Source organism: Vanellus vanellus, assembly GCF_965231255.1.
Source record: "Vanellus vanellus genome assembly, chromosome: 25".
In the NCBI taxonomy this organism is placed as follows: Eukaryota; Metazoa; Chordata; class Aves; order Charadriiformes; family Charadriidae; genus Vanellus; species Vanellus vanellus.
The window spans coordinates 1,573,372-1,592,747 of record NC_138930.1 but is presented as its reverse complement, the minus strand read 5'-3'; the positions used below and the strand labels follow the sequence as shown (position 1 = coordinate 1,592,747).

At 44.1% G+C, this 19,376-nt stretch overlaps 1 protein-coding gene across 1 annotated transcript; it reads left to right on the top strand.

Moving 5' to 3' along the window:
• Positions 1-154: 154 nt before the first annotated feature.
• On the top strand, positions 155-18,388 carry MAU2 (MAU2 sister chromatid cohesion factor; the record flags this gene model as incomplete). The annotated part of the gene is made up of 19 exons (XM_082495242.1): positions 155-583; positions 703-720; positions 973-1,038; positions 1,733-1,828; positions 3,450-3,544; positions 4,100-4,127; positions 4,613-4,768; positions 5,335-5,481; positions 5,952-6,042; positions 6,713-6,816; positions 7,849-7,926; positions 8,508-8,573; positions 8,874-8,957; positions 9,971-10,020; positions 10,263-10,340; positions 10,801-10,912; positions 11,519-11,609; positions 13,339-13,466; positions 14,927-18,388. 19 exons carry the CDS (start codon positions 155-157, stop codon positions 14,999-15,001), a joined length of 1,992 nt encoding a protein of 663 aa, XP_082351368.1. The 3' UTR covers positions 15,002-18,388.
• Positions 18,389-19,376: the final 988 nt, after the last annotated feature.

Sequence of the window (19,376 nt, the reverse complement as noted above, 5' to 3'; positions counted from 1 at the left end):
CATGAGGCCGCGCGCGTCCCGCCATTTCCCGTCAGCGCCGCAGCCGCCTCCCTGCGGCCCGCGGCGGGGCGGACTCCATATCCCGTCGGCCCCCGCGCGCCGCTCCTCGCCCCCGCCCCTCCCCTCCCGCCCGTGTTGTCGCGGCGGCCCTGAGATGGCGGCGGTGGCGGCGGGCGCGTCGGGCTCGGCGGCCGGCGCGGCCCCTCAGCAGCAACCGCCGCCTCAGCAGCAGTCGCAGCCGGCAGCGGGTGGCGCGGCGGGTTCCGGGGAGGCGGGCGGCGGAGGCGGCGGGGGGGCCGGCGGAGGAGGAGGTGGTGGCGGCGGCGCTGGGCCCGCACCGGGGTCGGGGTCGGGCGGCGGCGCGGCCGGGGGGGAGTCGTGGTACCTGGCGCTGCTGGGCCTGGCCGAGCACTTCCGTACGTCCAGCCCGCCCAAGGTGCGGCTCTGCGTGCACTGCCTGCAGGCCGTGCTGCCCCGCAAGCCCCCGGCCCGCATGGAGGCCCGCACCCACCTCCAGCTCGGCTCCGTCCTCTACCACCACACCCGCAACGGCGACCAGGCCCGCGGGCACCTGGAGAAGGCGGTGAGCCCCGGGGAGGGGGGGTGGTTGTGTGCGTGTGTGTGTGTGTGAGCGCGGGGGGAGCCCTGTCAGCGGGGCCGGCCTGTGGTGGTCGCAGACTAACCCGCTGTCTTCTCTTGCAGTGGTTGATATCCCAGCAAGTATCCTTTTTCTGGCCGCCCGGGCGAGGAGTGTCGCTGCCCGGCCAGCTTGCTCCTACGGCGAGGGCTCCGAGAGCAAAACACCTCGGCAGAGAGAGCCTGGGGATGGGGATTTAGCTGGTATTTTTAATCTACTTCCACGGTTGTGGGCCGCTTTCTTAACGCCTATGTTCTGTTAAGGGTTTTTTGGATGTCAGGTTGTTGCTGTGTTCCAGACCGTGTTTAATATTTGCTTAACTCTGATGCTGCTAGATTCCCCAGTTTGAAGACGTTAAGTTTGAGGCAGCCAGCCTCCTGTCCGAGCTGTATTGTCAGGAGGTGAGTGCACAGAGGCTGCTTCAGAAATTATCGGTTGTCCTGGGGCTGTAGGGCTGCATTTAACTTGAGCATCTTTGGTCTCGTAGTTGTATGTCGCTATTATTACTAGGATTTGTGAATTTTTTAGAAGCCGGCTGTAGTGTAAGTACACAATACTAAAGTGTAAGCCTGAAAGACTTTTGGTCTTATCGTGAAAGTTGCTGCTGGAATTGCAGTGCAGGTTTTCCACAGCAAAGGAAGTTTACTTGGCCAAAGTATTTCTTTAGCCCTCATTTAGACAAAGACAAGCTAATTCGGGGGGAGTGAGGGAAGTAGATGGCTTTCCTCGGGCTTTTGTTATGTTCCTAGGCTATTTTTATTCTTTTTCTCTGGAAAAGCTTTAATGAGTCTTTACTTTCTCTCAAGCAAATGTTTGCCTTTTCTTTTATGTGCAGAAAAAAGTGGATAATGGAATAGCGGTCAAAGGAGTTAAATAGCTAATACTTTTAAACAGACTTTGAGTCAGATATAGGTGTGTGGGCCTGGCTGTTAAATACTTGGGTTTGTTGCTTTTCATATTTCAAGGTTCCTGACCTATGAGACTTTAATGGGGGGTTGACACAGAATACAACTAGTTTAAAAGTTATTATTCTTAGTGATGTAGTCGCCAGTAGCCCGTTTTTGATGTTGACTAGGGTGCATGTTTCTGTTTCAGAATTCAGTGGATACAGCAAAACCTCTGTTACGCAAAGCCATTCAGATTTCACAGCAGACTCCGTACTGGCACTGTAGATTGCTTTTTCAACTTGCAGTAAGTGATTTATATTGATAGTTGTGTTGCTGTAGCACTGTGGTTGGGGGAAAATGGCTAGAAAATATCTGTATTCTTCTTAAAAAGAGCTTGCATGCTTCTCCTCCCCCCCCCCCCCCCCTTGCTTCTAATGGAGAGACAAAAGAAGAAAAGTTCATGCTATAAAATAGTGATATATTGGTAGACTGTGGATTGGATTGAGACGCACTTCCTAGGGAAGAAGGCAGCAAGGATCATTCTGTGGGCTCTAGTAACACACAACTTTAGAGACAGAGCAAAACAAAATACACCTTATGGCTAGCAGTAAGGGCAAATGTGCTTATAAAGCCTGTTGGAATTGGAGCTTCGTTTGATTATTTTCAACCTAATTAGCACACAGAGCAGAACGGGGATGGGAAAAGCAGCTGGTGCAAAGGCCTCCAAGCAGTGTTACTCTTCCTGTTCTGTAATATGCTCTAAGTGTGGCTTCAGCTGCACAGGTCAGACCGTCTTCGCTTCTGGGAATAAACCCGTGCATGTTGGAATTTGCAGTGTTTAACATTTGTTACGGTCTTCAGCTGTGGAACTGCTCTCAAAGTGCTGGTTTTCTTGAGTGATCCTATGCATTAGGTGGGGAGCATATCCAAAGAGTTAACTCATCCGTGTGGGAAGAGCAGATTATTGCTGAAGGACTCCCCCTGTTTTTTCCAGGGGAATTTCTCCTAAAGAGCCTAGAGGTGTTTAACTCGAGAGTTGAGGGAGTTAATTGCTCTTTACAGGTAGTCTGCAGCAGAGAGCTAGTTAAGAAGCAATTTTATCTCTGAAGACTGTCTTAATAGTCACCTGTACTTGTCTTTTTCCCATCCTGATGAGCTTAAACAAGCAGACCAACTTCCTTTAAAAGGAACTGCCAAGCTCCTTCTGTGTAGTTTAGGAACAGTGAATTGTGGAGAGCCTTACTTTCCTATCGATTAAAGGACAAATGTTTACTTTGCAATGAGTTAAGGCCTCAGTACTCAGAAGAAGCTTAAGCGTTTTTCTCGGTGCCTCCCTCTGAATAGGATCCTTCCTCGGAGCTTGACATTCTTTGCTGATTTCTCTTCTGTGTGGTATTTCCTCTCTGGCTTTTGCTTGACCACAGAGGCCTCTGTGTCTCATTGCCTTGGTGCCTCTTCTTCTATAACTGTGTGGCTTTCTACCTGAGTTTGGAGAAGGTACAAAAGTCGGCAGTGGGAGGGAGCGAGAGGTGCTCTGGCAGCTGCATCAACCTCTCCCCATCACCTGAAACATACCTTGCAGACTTTCTATGCTCTTCTTGCTGGAAAACACACTCTGTTGTTCCAGTTACTCCAATGTAACGGTCTGTAGTTACTCTGGAGCTGTTGGGATCTGATCTGCACATGATGTTAATGAATTATGACAGCTTTGCGTGGTATGAAACTGGGCTGAGGCATTTTCTTTGAAATGTTACAGGCTTTTTTTTTTTTTGAGAATGCCAGGTGTTCCTGGAAAATGCGTCTAAAATCAGATGATACATTTAACAAGTAGCAGTTTAGCACTTGTCATGTGTAAAGTGCAGGAAAATTGCTAATTAGGTTCACAAAGAAAATGCTGATGTCTTATGGTCTTTTTTTAATTTCAGCAACTACATACACTTGAAAAAGACTTAGTATCTGCATGTGACCTTCTTGGAGTTGGAGCAGAATATGCCAGGGTGGTAGGATCAGAGTACACCAGGTGAGTTCCCAGGACTTTTTTCACTTCGCACAGTAAATATTTTGGTTTCCTCTGTGTTTTATTGAGAGAGATTCTGGTTTTATGATTGTGATTGCTACATGGGTTTTAAAGGCAAACCGGTATTCCTGAGTGTTCTCTTAGATCTGAGAGTTTCTCTGGCTCTTTCTGTTTTCTGTTAAAACCAGTAATGTCCACTAATACTCTGGAGAGTCTTTTTTCAACCTGAACTTTGTTTGTCGTCTTTATCAGCAAGTTTTCCCAGTAGCCTAGTTTGGCCTTAGAAACTGTTGTACTGGGAACTGTCCAAAGCTTGGACACAGACCCCAGAGGCTGGGGGTTGGATTCCTGGGGCTGAAATTGAACTGTTGCATCTAGCTTTTAAATGTGCTTTGTGCTGTGGCAGGTTCCTTAACACTCTTTTGACTGTTGTCTTTGAGGGGGACAATGGCAGACTTTTTTTTTTTTTTTTTTTTTTTTTCCCCCCCCGAGGGTTTTTATATACAGTTGTGGTTTGAGTGACTTTTCTGAGTACGGCATTGTTTTGTTTCGTTTCAGAGCACTGTTTCTGCTAAGCAAGGGGATGGTAAGTTGGATATACTTTCAAAATAAACTAGTTCCGTGTTTAACTTGTATAATGCAAGTTACAGAGCAATAGAATGTAACTTGTCTGAATGTAGGGTATTTGTTTTAAGGTAGTTTGCATGCTTATCTGTGCTTTATACATTCTGGTTTGTGTGAGCAAGCACGGTATTGAAATATATCTGGGATAAGTCTTAGGTCTGCAAGATTCTAGTGAAAGTCTTGTGAATAAGTTTGGCTTTTTTCCTCCTGTATTAATTATGACAAATAAATTCCTGGAAGGAAAAACGATAGCTGCAAATTGTCACTGGAGCCCTTGTGATTAGGGATGAAAAATCTGGTTGTGTGAAAAGGCCAGTGCTCTGGCAGTAAGATGCCTTTGATGAGTCTTTTTTTGTTTTAAATAGATCAATGTATTTGGGGCTCTACTGTGGTTCTCTGAGTGTTTAAACTGGCACAAAAATAGTGGATTTTTCTTTTAAATTACAGCTCCTTCTAATGGAACGGAAGCTGCAGGAGGTGCACCCTCTCCTTACTCTTTGTGGGCAGATAGTTGAAAACTGGCAAGGAAACCCCATCCAGAAAGAGTCGTTACGCGTGTTCTTCTTAGTTCTGCAGGTCACACATTACCTGGATGCTGGGCAGGTACGTGCCAGTTGTGCTTCGTATAGTTCCCATGTTGTGAGAACTGGGGAAAACAAGTACTGCCTCAAAAGCAGTGAATTATTACACTGAGGTGATTGGGTTTTTTGGTTGTTTGTTTTTTTTTTTTTTTTTTTTTTTTTGCTGCGCCATGCTTTTTGTTAATGAAGCTTAATTTCTATAGATTTTAATCGCAAATAAAATGAGGAGTGAAGAAATTGCATTCATTTCTTCTTCCTTGAGGAAAGGTTTACTGTGATACGCTTATAACCGTGGCAGCCACTCTTGCTTTTATGTAACGTTGGTGGAGACAACAGGCTTTGTGTATGATTTTGAAAAACATTTTGAGTGTCTGTTGGTCATATATGCAAATATGAAGGGCTGATTGTTGTTAATCCTGGAACGGGCCTAAAGTAGTCAGTGTTCTGTCATGCTAGTGTTGCGATTTATGCATGAACTAATTTCCTGAATGTGGGGATTACTTATTGCCTGGCAAGTTTTCCCAACTAAGTAAATGTTCAAGCATCTGGGCTGCAGCAGCTATGTCTGATGTGAATCATCTTTTGCAGGTGAAAAGTGTGAAGCCGTGCCTGAAACAGCTTCAGCAGTGCATCCAGACCATCTCCACCCTGCACGACGATGAAATTCTGCCCAGCAACCCCGCTGATCTCTTTCACTGGCTGCCCAAGGAACACATGTGTGTGCTTGTCTACTTGGTGAGGAGCTCTCTTTTACTTAACGTATATTGCTAATTAATGAGGAATTGGTTAAAAATTGCTTGGAGCCAGCAGTGGTAGATTCTGCGGCCCATATGCTGCTTTACGTTACACTGACAGTTTAATTCTGCCACAGCATCTGTGAGACTATTGCTTTTGGTGATGTCAGTGTTTGAAGAGACTGTGCAAGAAATCTGGAAACTGGAATGTAACTTATTAATATCTGAGCCAAAGAGAATCAGATGAACTCATACGAAGTAGAGCTGTGTTGGCTTATTTTTACCAACAAGAGCGACGATCTTGACTTCAAACTCCTGAAACCAGTTGCCCCACTTCTTGAATATGATTATACTCCTAAATGATGTCAAAAGTTAGTTCAAAAAGCTGGTAGCTGAGGAGTTGTGTGAACTCCCACACCTTTCCTCTTTGCAAAGGGAATTTTTTGTAATATTGCCTTTGTTCTCCGGCAGGTGACAGTGATGCATTCCATGCAAGCAGGATACCTGGAGAAGGCTCAGAAGTACACAGACAAAGCACTCATGCAGCTAGAGAAGTTAAAAAGTAAGCATAAGGATTATTATCATTTAGCTTATGCTGCAAGGTTCCATTACTTGTTGCTAATTTAAATTAATAATACAAACCAAAGCCACAGCAGCCTTATTTGGCTCACGGGGACAGCCTGCTGTCAGTCTGTTTCTGCTGCAGCTAAGAATTTTGCTGTGTTTTAAGACTGGATAGTTATTTTGAATACAGAAATCAAATTTTGGTGTGGTGTTTTTTTTTATTGTAACTCAGTAAATTTGGCTGTAAATCCATGCATTTTCGTGCTGCCTTTCTGTTTGTCCATGTGTTTGGTTTTCCAAGCTTTTGATTCTCTAAAATGAGCATGTTTTTCTTTAACTGGTGCTCAGACTCCTACTCCTGATAGTTCAGTGGGTTTGGTGGAGGGTTTTTTTGGTGTGGGTTTTTTTTTATTTATTTTATTTGTTTGTTTAAACTTGTGCCATCCTTCCTGTGGCATATGGAAGAGGAGCGGGGCAGTACGCTGACTCTTCTGACACCAGGTGGTCCGGCCAAAGACATCACTCTAGATTTCCACAAACAAATCTTTGTAATTAGTGTCACTGAACCACCTGCAATTGAGGAAGCTGGCCAGGGGTGGGGGAGGGTGTGGGGTCGGGGTGTTTGTATTGTCATAACTGCACGTGCTGAATTACTTTTCCCTCTTCAGTGTTGGACTGCAGTCCCATCTTGTCATCTTTCCAAGTTATTTTGTTGGAACACATTATCATGTGTCGGCTTGTCACGGGACACAAAGCTACAGCTCTGCAGGAGGTAAAAATGGGGTTTCATGGTTTCCCTAGTTGTGGATGTATGCAGTCATAACTCTTATAATACGGGAGTTTTAGTTTTGAGGAAGATACTCGGGCTGAGATGGGGATTCCAGCAGTGCTGACGGCTGGAACTAACAGATATGGTCAGGCCTGACACTGCTCAACTGCAACTCTGAAGCTGTGGAATTAGGCTCCTCTTAAATATTTTGTTTAAAAACACTTTGGAGTCAGCAATAGTTGATCAGTGGCTACAGCTGACACCTCCCTGAGGATCCTTTGCAGTCTGACTCTGGTGTCTTTTCCCTTTCCCTCAGATTCATGACTGAGAGTGGCTCTTAACTCTTCCTGTTAGCATTTCTGGCTTGTCCAAGTGTTTCTCTGTTTTTAAGGTTTCCTGCCTTTCTGTCCTTTCCTCCTCTTACACAGTTTGGGGGGAAGGAAGAGGGCAATGGTGTTCTCTGATGCAAGGAAGAACTGTGCTTTTTTTCTGTCCTCACAGTCACTTTTAATTCCTGTTCATCCATCCCTTATTTATAGGAGATGCTGCTGTATCATCTCAACCTCTTCTGTCAGCCTTCTCATGAATGTACTCGGGGAGCGGGGGGAAATTTAGCCTGCTAAAAGAATAGTCATTGGTTCTGGCTCATAAAACTCATCCCAGGCACAAAACCTGTGGAAGATTTTGGTTCCAGCTTTTCTGTTGCGTGCCAACTCAAATTCTGAGCGTGTCAGAAGAGATCTGTGACTTGGTTTGCAGGTGGTGCCACCATATGGTGGAGCTGCTGCAAAGCAAATAATTCAAAACCAGTTTGAGTGTGTGGTGTGGGAGGAGTGTGTGTGGAGCAGTGTGTGTATCTTGGCTTGAAGCAAGTCCAGCCTCCGCTTTTACCTTGGAGTGTGACTTCAGATTCTTGAACCAATCACTGAAACGTACTGAATGATGCAGATGATGCAAGTAGATAGATTTGGAGCATAAATTGAAATGGAGAAAAAATATCTTAAAATACTTTTTTTTTTTTTTTTTTCCGAACAGATTTCACAAGTCTGCCAGCTCTGCCAGCAGTCTCCCAGACTGTTTTCCAATCACGCTGCCCAGCTGCACACGCTATTAGTAAGTGTCTGTGATTAGCAGCAAACTTTTGACTCTTTGGGAGACCCTGCCCAGGGCTCGTACTGATCGGTCACCAGTAACCGATGAGAATGTAGTAAAGTGGAGAGCAAGATTTCCTGCTGACTGATGGGGTCCGCGTTATCGATTGCCAGCCCTGCTGGGGGGACTCGCACCCAGGGTTATTCAAGGCCGTCAAAGGCTTAAATCCCTTTTCAAAATAAGTGATGTGTAGAACGATAGTATGCAAGGTAAACATACGAGATTTTTTACTGCGCACGTTTGAGACGGTGTGTTGTGGGAACCACGTGAGGGGCAGAATTTATGCAGCATTGCTATTTGAGTATTACAATAAATTAATGGGGGGGGTAGATAAATGAGGCGTTTTTTACAGGTGTGTATTATTTTGAAGGACTTTGTGTAGAAATTGCTTATTTTTCCCAGAGCCAAGCAAAACTACGACTTGGTTACCTTTTTTCCTACGAATGTCCTGAGATTCTGTGGGTTGTGCATGCCTTTCTTTGCACTCTCGCCTTGTGATAATTGCATTATGCGTTACCTTAGAAATACCATGTCTTCTACAGGGGCTCTACTGCATTTCTGTTAACTGCATGGACAATGCAGAAGCACAATTTACTACAGCACTGAGGGTAAGATTATTTTTCCCAAACCATGTACTGTGGGTGTTCAATGTGGAAACGGGCTTGTTGCAATTGTTCGGGTCACTGGCCAGTTGAGGTCGGAAGGGAAATTTGGAGATCATCTGTGTTAGTTGCGCTAGTTTTTTTTTTTTTTTTTTTTTTTTCTTCCCCTATGCTGATCACAGTTCAAGTCAGGAGGATTTAATAGCAAAATATCAGACACCACCTCTGTGATTTATATGGGGTGAGCAAATTCTGTGTTAGATGCTGAAGTACTTGACTGTGCTGTTGTTATCTTGTTTATTTTAGCTCACTACACATCAAGAACTGTGGGCATTTATCGTGACAAACTTAGCCAGTGTGTACATCAGGGAAGGCAACCGGCATCAAGAGGTAATCTCCTTTCTAACTGTCCTAAAAGTCCGAGTTTTCTCAGCTGCTGTGCTTGGATTAGTCTTTTTTTTTTTTTTTTTTTTTTCTGAGCATTTTTGCAAAGCAGTGCCTTGTCTGGCAGCCAGGCAGCTCCTTAATGAGGGTAGTGTCAATTAACAGTAAAGAACCAGTGGTATCAGCTGGCCTCACTGCAAACCACCAGAGCAGAGTCAGAGTATTTTGGATCATGCAAAGAATCCTCTACAGCACCGGGAGGGGAAGCTTCCCGGTGGGAAGGGTGTGGTTAACTCTGTCCTCTTGACTCATTCAACCTGTTTGCTTCAGTTTCCATCTGTTTAGGGGTTTTATTAGATTGCGTAAAACCTAGCAAGGTTTAACTAAACATCCAGAAATAGGTATGTGCACGTGTGTGTTCCTTTTGCTTCAGTGCTGTGCCTGAAGCACTGTTAATATGAAAATTCAGCCGTGCGTGCGCGTTCTTTCGGTGATGTGTTTGATCCCTCTGTGGTAACTTTTCAGAGACATGCTTGCAGGTTTCTTGTGATGAGGCTGTAAATGAAGTTTCTTGCCAAGCACACAGTCCTTTGCTAGAAAGCTTAGAGAGAAAAGTAATAACAAAAAGTGACTTTTTCTTGCTTAGTTGATTTCTGCTTTTAATTAAAAAGCAAATCTGATGTGCAGCATTCATTTGGGTCTTGAACAGCTCGGTTAGATGTGACAGCTAAAAGTTTGCTGGGGAAATACTAACACTGTGTAGGGAGTTCTATAAAGTCTGAGAAAACATATTTTGTATAAAACTTGATTTTAGGACCAAAATGGGCATGAAAACTCCTAATATTGGAATGTTTGTGCTATGATTTCACCAGCACAAGTAAACTTGAGTGTGTTTATGGTGGTGACTTGCACCGTTTTGATCTGATGCGCACTTCCTATAAAAACACTTGCTGTCAGTACTGTAAGCCTCTATTTGTGAGAAATGCTGATTGTCTGTCTTTTTCCCTCCCACTTTGTAGCTTTACAGCTTATTGGAAAGGATAAATCCAGACCATAATTTTCCTGTGAGGTGAGAATTCCAGAAACTATCTATGTGCTGATGTTGCATTGGTGACGGTAATACTGGATTTGTAGCAGGCTTTTTTTCAAAGAAAACAAAATAACTTCTTTTCAAGGCAGAAGTTCTGACTGCGCATTAAATATAATGTTTTGTTTGGAGATTTGATTATGAGGCAAATTCCTAGAAATCTGTCTGTAATGCACATAACTACTGCGCGGTGCCTGGAGTTCAATGCTTTGCTTTGTCCGTAGCTCTCACTGTCTTCGAGCAGCGGCTTTCTACATCCGAGGGCTGTTCTCCTTCTTTCAAGGAAGATACAACGAGGCAAAGTGAGTACGAATCGGTGCCCTTGGAAGGGGGGAAAAACAGGAGAAACTAAATCAAGCTTTTTAAGATAAAAACGAAGCCCCCAGGGCCTTGCTTTCAAACCCACTAGCTCTTCTGCCCAAGGATTTAGTCAGCCTTCTGTTTTACTTAGGGGAAAATACCAGGAAGCTGTTGGGTTTGGATCTGTTTAGTTCCGAATGCTCCTAATAATATTTGTGCAGTGTTCTGCAGTGGCACATCTGAAACAGAAGCTTTTCAAAGGTGGACCTCTATTATAGTCATTTTTGCTAAATAAAGAGTGAGGTTTGGGAATTGAGTGCTTTGTTTAAGGTCACCTGCAGCACACATTTATTCCTAAGTGCTAATATTTGCCAGTTGGATTTATTCGGTTCTTAATGATGTTTCTTACATACTGGAGGGAAAGTAGAGTTTTTAAAGACTTTATTTTTGCTCTTTTGGTAGGCGATTTTTGCGAGAGACACTGAAAATGTCAAATGCAGAGGACTTGAATCGATTAACAGCGTGTTCTCTTGTACTCCTGGGTCATATATTCTACGTGTTAGGGAATCACAGGGTAAGCCTTTGCTGTCTCATTTGGTATTACTGTGTAAATGTTGGACTTGTCATTTGCCAAAGCAAAATAAGATTAATTTCACAAAATGTCCTGATTTAAGAATGCTTGTTTATTGGTATCCCACTAAAAGTTGGCAGCTTATTGACTTACATAATGCCGTAGCTGTAATTTGCATGTTTAATAACACTTTAACAAAGTAGTAGTGTTTGAAGTCTGTTCTAGAAGTGTGTGTTTCTATAATGCCTGAAATCACTTGAAGAAAAGGAGCTGAATAAAGGACAAATAACATCATTCAACTGAATTGTTTTGGAAGGAACTGTGGGCACAAGCTCCTTCATTCTCACTGTATGCCATAATGTGTGAAATATTTCTATTATCTTGCACAACAGAGACAGCATAATTCCTAGGACAGAGCAGAATTTTAGGCAGCTTTAGATTATGTGTTTGGGTTATTGTCCCATTAAGCATTTCCACTCGTTAGCTAGAACATGGCAGCAATTAAAGTAGACAAATTTTTCATCGCAAATTTAGCATCTCTATGTAATGTGTATTTGCAAGGGGAGAAAAAATAATATCTGTTTTATGTTGATATCTGCTCTTCACCAGGAAAGTAATAATATGGTAGTGCCAGCCATGCAGCTTGCAAGCAAGATACCGGACATGTCTGTGCAGCTGTGGTCTTCAGCTCTGTTGAGAGGTAAGTTAGGAAAAGGTCTTGTACTTACAAAAAGCGGCAAAGAGCCCATTGCTGCTAACTGGGGGATGAGTGTGGGGATGTGTGGCGATGCCAGCAGTCGCCTAGAGACTGCCTGGGCTTACCAGATACCAATAGAGGTGCAAGATGGTGCTTCCAGTTACTCATCTGCAGCCCTGGCGCTGCTGGCAAATGCTCCAGTTGGTTTTTGGGGGGGCGTGGAGGCTGTAAGGCACCCAGGGTGACATGGCGCTGTAGAGCTTTGGCATCCCCGTGTGAGAGGTGTGAGGCAGCAGTCGGGTTTCTGCTGCCGTGGCGGGACGGCAGTTTATGATATAACCAGCTGAACCGGTGACGGTTTGGAAAGGGCTCCGGTTCACACCCGTGTAGCATCTATTCTGCTGCTGCTCTGCTTTTCTTTGACTGCAGTTCCAATTGTAGTAAGCATTTGATTAAGTTTCACTTAGGCTTTTCTTCTGTGTATGGGCTTTAATTATATCACTCCATACGTAAATATTGTTTAATCTGACTTGCACAGGCCCCAGGATGCTTTGTTCAAATATTGACTAGCTTCTTGGCAGACCATCAACATTAATGCTGCAATTGATTTGCTCTCACTAGAAAATAAAGCAGTAACTCTACCCTTTCTTCCAAGAACTTACCCCACAGCTTCAATTTATATTAAATTGTCATGTTTACTATAAGCGTGGTGCTCTGCGTTGAGCACTGTGGGCCAGGCTTATTTTCTGCTTTGCTGTTGCCTTTGCTACAAAAGCGCTTCCAGGCAATTGAAAGACTTTTTCTTATTCATTTCCAAGTGGTAGTTCACGTACAAAACATGCCGATAGTACAATGATGAATCCACTGTAGATGAAACACCACCCTGTGCTCAGCTGCTGTTGCCTCCGGTCGTATCCAGTAGCCTGGGAACAGCGAGAGGCAGTTTCCGTTCTGCTTTGATTTTCCTAAGAGTTTCCTCTATAGAACTAATTACATACTCTTGAAGAAAAGGTGCTTGATGAGGAATAACAAAACACAACCGCATGTTCATCGACAGGAGGGGCAGTGTCTCAGCCCCTGCCGCGCTGTGCTGCTTATGATTTATAGCTGAAATTGTGTGATTCTTGGTAGGTTTCCAGTCTTAAATCTGATTGAGCCAATACCTGTGAGTAAACCCCACAGAAGACAAGACACTACGATCAGCTCGTGGTGTGTACAAAGCAGCAGGCTTCTGTAGTCCCCCAAAAGCAAGGATTCACCCCCCCAAAAAAGTTGCTTGATCTCAGAAACCCGCGCTGCTGAGCTGTGGAGCCGCAGTGAGAAACGTGTGGGTCTTTCCTGTTCCCACTAGATGGTGCTGGAAACTCAAAATCTCAACGCAAACCGCACAGGGGCTTTTATTGGAGTGAGGTGTTTGTGTCCCCCTTCTAGAGCACCTGTAATGTTATTTTTTAATAGTTGGAAGCTAAAACGACAACAAATCCTGCAATGTGCTCTGCCAATACTATTGGAAAAGAGAAGGCTTCAGGTTCCCCACGTGCCCCACTTCTCTTAGAGATTTTTTCACTCAGAAGTGATGTGACTTTGGTATGGTGGCTGTTAAAATGATGCAGTCGTAAAATATAGGGATTCGTCAAATATAGGGAACAGTTTTTTTGGATAAGAGAGCTGGTCAGTTGAAAACAATACATGGAGTGTTTCTTGGCGAGCACACCACACTCTTGTCTTTCAGACCTGAACAAAGCCTGTGGCAACGCCATGGATGCACACGAGGCAGCACAGATGCATCAAAACTTCTCACAGCAGCTCCTCCAGGACCACATTGAAGCATGCAGTCTTCCAGAACACAATCTAATCACGGTAAGCAATCTTCATCTTGCAGTTATGAGCATTTTTTGAGGCACAACAACTTTTTTACCCTTTCCTATTCCTTTCAGCTGCTGAGCACACTTCTCAGTAAGTTGATAAAATTCAGTCTACTTCCTAGTATTTAAACTGGGCTGAAACAGGAAAAGGAAGTGTGACTCAGTCAATTAATTCACTTTATAAAAGTTTATTTGGTGAGCATCATCTTCATTTCTTAGAAGTGTTTTCTTGGTACACCAGAACTTATGCGTTTTAAATGTTTTTTGTAGGAGGTAGCCACTTCATTTTGGTGACGGCTATTAGTTTTGAAAGAACCTTACCATGTTCTCAAGCTTCAATTTCAATCTTTAGGTCATCCAGTCTGCTTTGTTCTGGGGAATGCTTTGTTGTACACCGCTACAAGTACAGTTTCTAGCAATACTTTAGCATTCCTAAGGGTTTTTTTCACTTATCTATAAATCTGAATTGCCAGTTAATATGCCAGTTGATGTCTGCGTAGCCGTTGCCTTAAGGTGCAACTTCCTCTGGGCTTCAAATATTGATGTGCTTCCTATCGGAAACAATTTTAACACTGTTTTAAAAATACAGAATGGTTTTGTTAGCTGCAACTCGGCAACGGCATAAGATAATTTAATGTTCTGGACTGAAGTAATGTCCAAATGGGAATATGAGATGTGAGGGATTTGACATCTCTTTCCCAACATTCCCTTTTGGGGGGTAGAAAAGGCCAATGGGAAGCTTTACTCCCAAAGGGATCCTGAGACTTGTGAGAATGAGAGTGTCTGCGATGCAGCCCGTGTTGAGACTCCCACAGCCAGGTGCCCATCACCATCCGTCAGCGCAGACCGTGGGCCAGTGCTCCCACCGCCCCTGTCTTTGCTCGCTATCGCTGGCTTCTGCGTAATCTATGATGGATTAAAAAATATGGAGGGGGGAGAGGATTAAGAAGCAGATATTAAATCTGCACGTTTTAGAAGATTTTGACTCATGTAAGAGGAAAATATTTTTAGTAATGAAATGGGTGAGACCCAGAGGCTTTACTTGCTCTGGGAACACTACGGCTGCGGTGTGTAATGGGCTCAAACACATGTAAAGTTAAACCCCTCGTTTGTGGGAGCCATGGGCTTCCCGTGTTTGGAGGGTGAGAAGCTTACCTGAGAGAGAAGGAAATGCTTTCACTCAATTGCCATTCACCCCGGATGCAGCGCGGGAGTCAGCTAGGTTTGGAATGACGGGCATGTGGAGTGGCTGCAGTTCCAAAGAAATTCAAGGGACAGGAGCTCCACGCATGTAAAACAAAGTCAAACCTGATACGCAACTTCTTGAGATAATTAAAGATTTCATCAGGAGGAAGCGAACGTCTGCACGGCGAGCTCCTTCCTCTGGCCTCGCCGCCGTTCCTCCCCTCCCCGGGCAGCAGCTGTAGGATTTTCATGCTGTTTGTTATCTTTCAGTGGACAGATGGACCACCTCCTGTACAGTTCCAGGCACAGAACGGACCCACCACCAGCCTGGCCAGTCTCCTGTGAAACAGAATAACTATCAGGACAGTGTGTTTGAAAAGAAAAAAAAAAAAATGCCAAAAAAGGAGAAAAAATTCATGCAAAATCTTTTCTTCAAAGAAAAGGCAGCAAATTCCTCTTCTAGTGAGGGCCTTGTAGGAAACAGATTGCATAAAGACAACGTACATTTCATAGACTTGCAAAGTGAGAAGGGCATTTTAAGCTGCTTTTACATGTGTGTGAATATACAGCTAGTGTGTATATACCTGCTGGTTTTAATCTGCTTTCCTCTTACTGAGAATTAAGGTTTAGTCCAAAGGACGCTTGTTCCTTAAATTCTTAGATACCTACTTTTTAAAAACTCTCACAGGAAACGAAGAGGACTCTCACAGTTTTGAATACCAATTGTATTCTAAATACTTAAGCCTTCCCTGAAGTACGATGCATGCCAGTTTTAATGCTTTCTGCACCCTTCCACACCTGGGAATAATTGGATTAAGTCATGATTGATCGTAGGGTGCCCTAAAGTTCTAAATTTAGTTTCTGAGGTAATATTCTTTCCTTCTCGTTGTCTGCAAGTCGTTGCCAGTGCTGTTTGTAGCCTTGCAGTGAAGGTAAGGATGAGATCGGTGAGATCCGAGTTCTGACGGGCAGGGTGTTTGCAGCCAGGGGCTGCGTTAGTGTCCTCGGGGTGGCCTCCAGGCTGAGCGGAGCAGACGTGCGCTGTTGTCAGAGGAGCGGGTTCTGTGTCCCAGATCCATGAGTGTGTGACAATGTGCCTCTGCTTCGTCCCTATGAGGCTCTTCCTTCTATCTCCTGCGCTGATGTCCGGTCCCGCACAGGGTAAGGCAGAACTTCAGCTCTCTCCATCTCTGCTACTTTGCCGTGATTTGTAGGGAAGGAGGAAATTTCTCGTCCTCCTCTCTGGTCCCTCTGTGGCCAAGCAACTGGGAAACAGCGTTTTGCATCTTTACTGCAGCCTCACCAAGGGAAGGCAGCATCTGTGCCTTAATGATTTTTTTTTTTTTTTTTTAACAAGTGATTGAAGTCAGAGTTAAACTAGGTGGTTAAAACCCAGAGCCAATATAAGCCAGAGGCTTATGATAAAAACTAAACTATAGTCTTGCCCTTGGCAAAGTTTCCAAACTTTTTCTGTGTCAGCTTTCCTGTTCTGTCTCAGTTTTTTGAACTCTTCAGCTGTGAATTCTCACTGCATTTGCCTGTGCCTCTGCAGCTGTCTCGGAACAGGAGAGACGAGGCCCAAAGTTGTTCTGCACAAAACAGTATGGGAGTTGTTAATTCCAGGAAGCGTCAGCAGCTTTATAGCAAGGATCCGTGCCAGTCCGTCGTAGTGCCATGTAAAGCTTGCGAGGTTCATGGGGTTGAATAAAGGTGTTTTTCTCTCTCGGTAGCTCTGCATATTTATCTCCCAACTTAAAAGGGGGAGGGAAAAGGAATCAGCCAGAAAAATCAACTTGTGTAGGGCTTTCTGTGATTGCTTCTTTTTCTGAGGGAGGAAGAGAATATTTTAGAGGAAATATTTGACCCCCTTAAACCTTTAGAACTCTTATTGTAGGAGTACTGTGAAATCTCTCTCATGGTCATTCTTTTTCAGTTTGTCCCCTGGCTAGCAACAGCTCACAGAGACACTTGCTTTTTGTAATTCAAACCCCTCAATTTTTACCCCTGAATGATATTAAGGGGACAAGGGCTTGTCCAATTGCCAAAATAGAATTTTATGTTTTCTCTACTGGACACGCGATGCCCACGTAGATCCTGTTCTCGGACATTTACTCTTGCAGAAACCATGTATATTTTAGGCCTTGTGAAATCTCTGACAGGGAAAACATGACCTCAGTATTGATATAGGGAGAGAGTGTGATTGCTGGGTCTGCAAGAGAAGAATTCAGTGTTTAAAGTCTACCTGAGAACTAAAAAAAAAAAAAGGAAAGAAATTTGTGCATTAGTGTACAGGGTATTTGGAGGTACCAAACACAGAGAGAATCCACACAGATGGACCCTGTTCTGCATCGCTTGCTGCTGGAGATCGTGTGCTGTGTCTCTGCCACCCGGCTCTCGCGGTCTCCTGTCCCCTCAAAGGCTTTGAGTCGCAGAGCCGACGGCTGGCCTGCTGCCGCATTCCCATGGAAGCTGCCGGGCTCGCAGCACCGGGGGCAGGAGCCCGTCTCCGTGCCAGCGCTGCTACGTGGCACCGGCAAGAGGAGGTGGGACACGCTCGCTGCGCTGCTGCTCTGGGACAGCCGGGCTGTGCCACGGGCATCTCTTGGGGACAGAACAACTTCACGGGCTCAGCGGCTGTCACGTGCTTGGATTTTGATCAGGAATGATCAGGTAAATCCTGCCTTGGGAATATTGATACCCCATGGGCTATTTTTAAGTCTTTCCCTATTTTTTTTTTTTTTTTTTTTTTTTTTTGGTGTGTGTGCATAGGAAGCCGTATCTCTCTTTGGCTGTTCCCTCCATAAATCACTGAGTTGCAAGAACTCAGTACCTGTTTTTAAGCACCTAAATGCAATGGCCGTTTTCTTGACGGTGCTCTGAGCAGCTGAGGAGGGGACTGGTCACTGAAAAAGATGTTCGTTAGGGTCTGCCAGAGTCCTATTCAGGTAATCCAGGCACTCTCTTTTTTGTCTTTTTTCATCCAATCTGAGGCTGTTATTTAACTGATTACATGCCCATGGCAACCGGACTAAATTGCTTTAAACATTGACCAAAAAACTGCTGCTTCTGTAAGACAATACTAAAAAATCCCAACTCTGGAGAGCTGTGTTTTGGGCCAAGTTTAAGAAAAGAATTTTGCAGCGAGCGAGATGTCCACCAGTGCCCGTTCAGGGAGCTGCATCTCCTGACCTCATCTTCCAGCTCAGGGACCCGCAGAGCTGAAGATTGTGTTTACGGGGAGCGATTTGCAGTGGCAGTTTCGTGGCTTCTCGTTGTCGGTGCTTGTGTGCGAAGCAGGCTGCTTTGTAGTCTTAAATCCCCGTGCCGGTCTGTTCTCAGGAGGGAAGGAAGTACTTGAGGGAAAGGCTGCCTGCTTGCTTCTGATCTAAGCGTGCCCAGGTTTTAACAGGAACCATTTGCTAAATGTGGTAGCTGAACTTGTTCCTCCTGACGTTACAAGCTGGGATTTCCCCGTCTGTGACGAGCCAGCTTCACCTGGGCTTTTCCTTTGTGCAGAACAGCGCTCGGCCGCGCTCCCCCAACGGCCCCGCCGCGTTCAGAACTCTGCTCCGGTTCCAGAGTCCTCTTCCCATCACAGAATTTAAAAAAAAAAAAAAATCATGTAAATTTGAAAATAACTCGGTGATTTTTCTATCTCTGAAATTCAATGTACATTTGTTACAATGTACAGTGCTTTTTAACTACACTTGTATATTAAATTATTTAATAGTTTTTGCTTTTCAGTATCTTTTGTATGTAGCAGAGATTAAAACAAGGACCTCATAACTGAAGTTCTTCCTAATTTTCGAATGCGTATGTAAAGTTGAACAGAAAACTAGAAGTTTACAGATAATGTTCTGTTAAGTGCTTGGTCTGTCTACCTTGATTTGAACAACATATTTCTAATCTTTCTTGTCCGATCATTTAATTCTCTATAGAAACAAACATGAAGTCTTTTATGAACTTCTAAAAAAAATTATTCTTCTAAAGATGTAATTTAGAGAACTGTACAGTTTTTTTCTCTAGTATTTTTAAATGAGTAGCAAGGACTTACACAGAAGCATCTAATCACTGTTTTGTAGATAGTGTAAAAACTTATATATGTATAGAGAATGCAGTCTGAGGAAGTGTTTGCCTGTTGTATTTCATTTCCTACACTATGAACATCAGAAAGGCCCACGTGCACAGGAAAATATCTAGATTTGGCAGCTGGGAAATTTAAATAAAATAAAAATCTTGAACTTCGTCCCCCGTCACCCCATATGTGCACTCGCTGTGACACCACGAGCAAAAATGGACGTTGAGAAAACATTAGGGCCTTACGTTGCTACGCTGCCTGTGGACACGTGGTGTTCAGCACAACGGATTCCATGTTACTTCACTGCTTTAATTTTATTCAGTTTTTCTAAATTCTCCAGAAATTAAAATTATGATAGAAGGGGTTTTGGTAATGTCCCGCTTTACTTTAGAAATCACTGACGTCTCCACATCACGCTGGGTGAACCTTTTTCCCTAATGAAGGGCAGTTCTTGCCACAGTGGCGAGAAGTGAGTGAGAAGGAAATCATGTCGGTAGTTCAGGCTGTCCAGAACTCTGGGAGAAATCAGGATGAAACACCACCTGTCTGTGCTCTTCTACTGTCCGTCTTAGCGAGTGTATTTAATTGTTTCCTGCCGTGAACCTTTAAATGTTACGTTGGGTTTGTAGGCTGTATTGTTAA